Below are 258 nucleotides of genomic sequence, written 5' to 3'. Positions count from 1 at the left end.
GTGGTGATAACCCAGGCTTTCACAGCGTATGCTGTGAAATCATCACTGTTAAAGCACTGTGGTCTCCTCCGGTGGTGGATGTCCTGTCAGGGGGACAGGACCGCACGTGGGGCAGCATGACGTAAATCGCGGGTGGGGAAGCCTGCGGTGGGGGCAGCCGCCTGTGCCGTGGGCTAACACAGCTCCTCCGCCATCCCTTCCCCGGCAGGGCTGCGAGGAGCCATGGCATTTGCCTTGGCCATCCGTGACACGGCCACC

The 258-nt window shown here is 62.8% G+C and overlaps 1 protein-coding gene across 1 annotated transcript in view; it reads left to right on the top strand.

Moving 5' to 3' along the window:
- The window catches only part of SLC9A6 (solute carrier family 9, subfamily A (NHE6, cation proton antiporter 6), member 6), a gene marked incomplete at its 5' end in the record, with an annotated part of 7,507 nt that overhangs the window by 3,284 nt on the left and 3,965 nt on the right, over nt 1–258 (top strand). The window contains 1 exon segment of the mRNA XM_009585522.1: nt 209–257. Within this exon segment, the coding sequence (XP_009583817.1) occupies nt 209–257 (49 nt within the window).

Source organism: Fulmarus glacialis, unplaced genomic scaffold (assembly GCF_000690835.1).
Source record: "Fulmarus glacialis isolate BGI_N327 unplaced genomic scaffold, ASM69083v1 scaffold16499, whole genome shotgun sequence".
Lineage (NCBI taxonomy): Eukaryota > Metazoa > Chordata > Aves > Procellariiformes > Procellariidae > Fulmarus > Fulmarus glacialis.
This window is presented reverse-complemented; position numbering and strand designations above follow the sequence as displayed.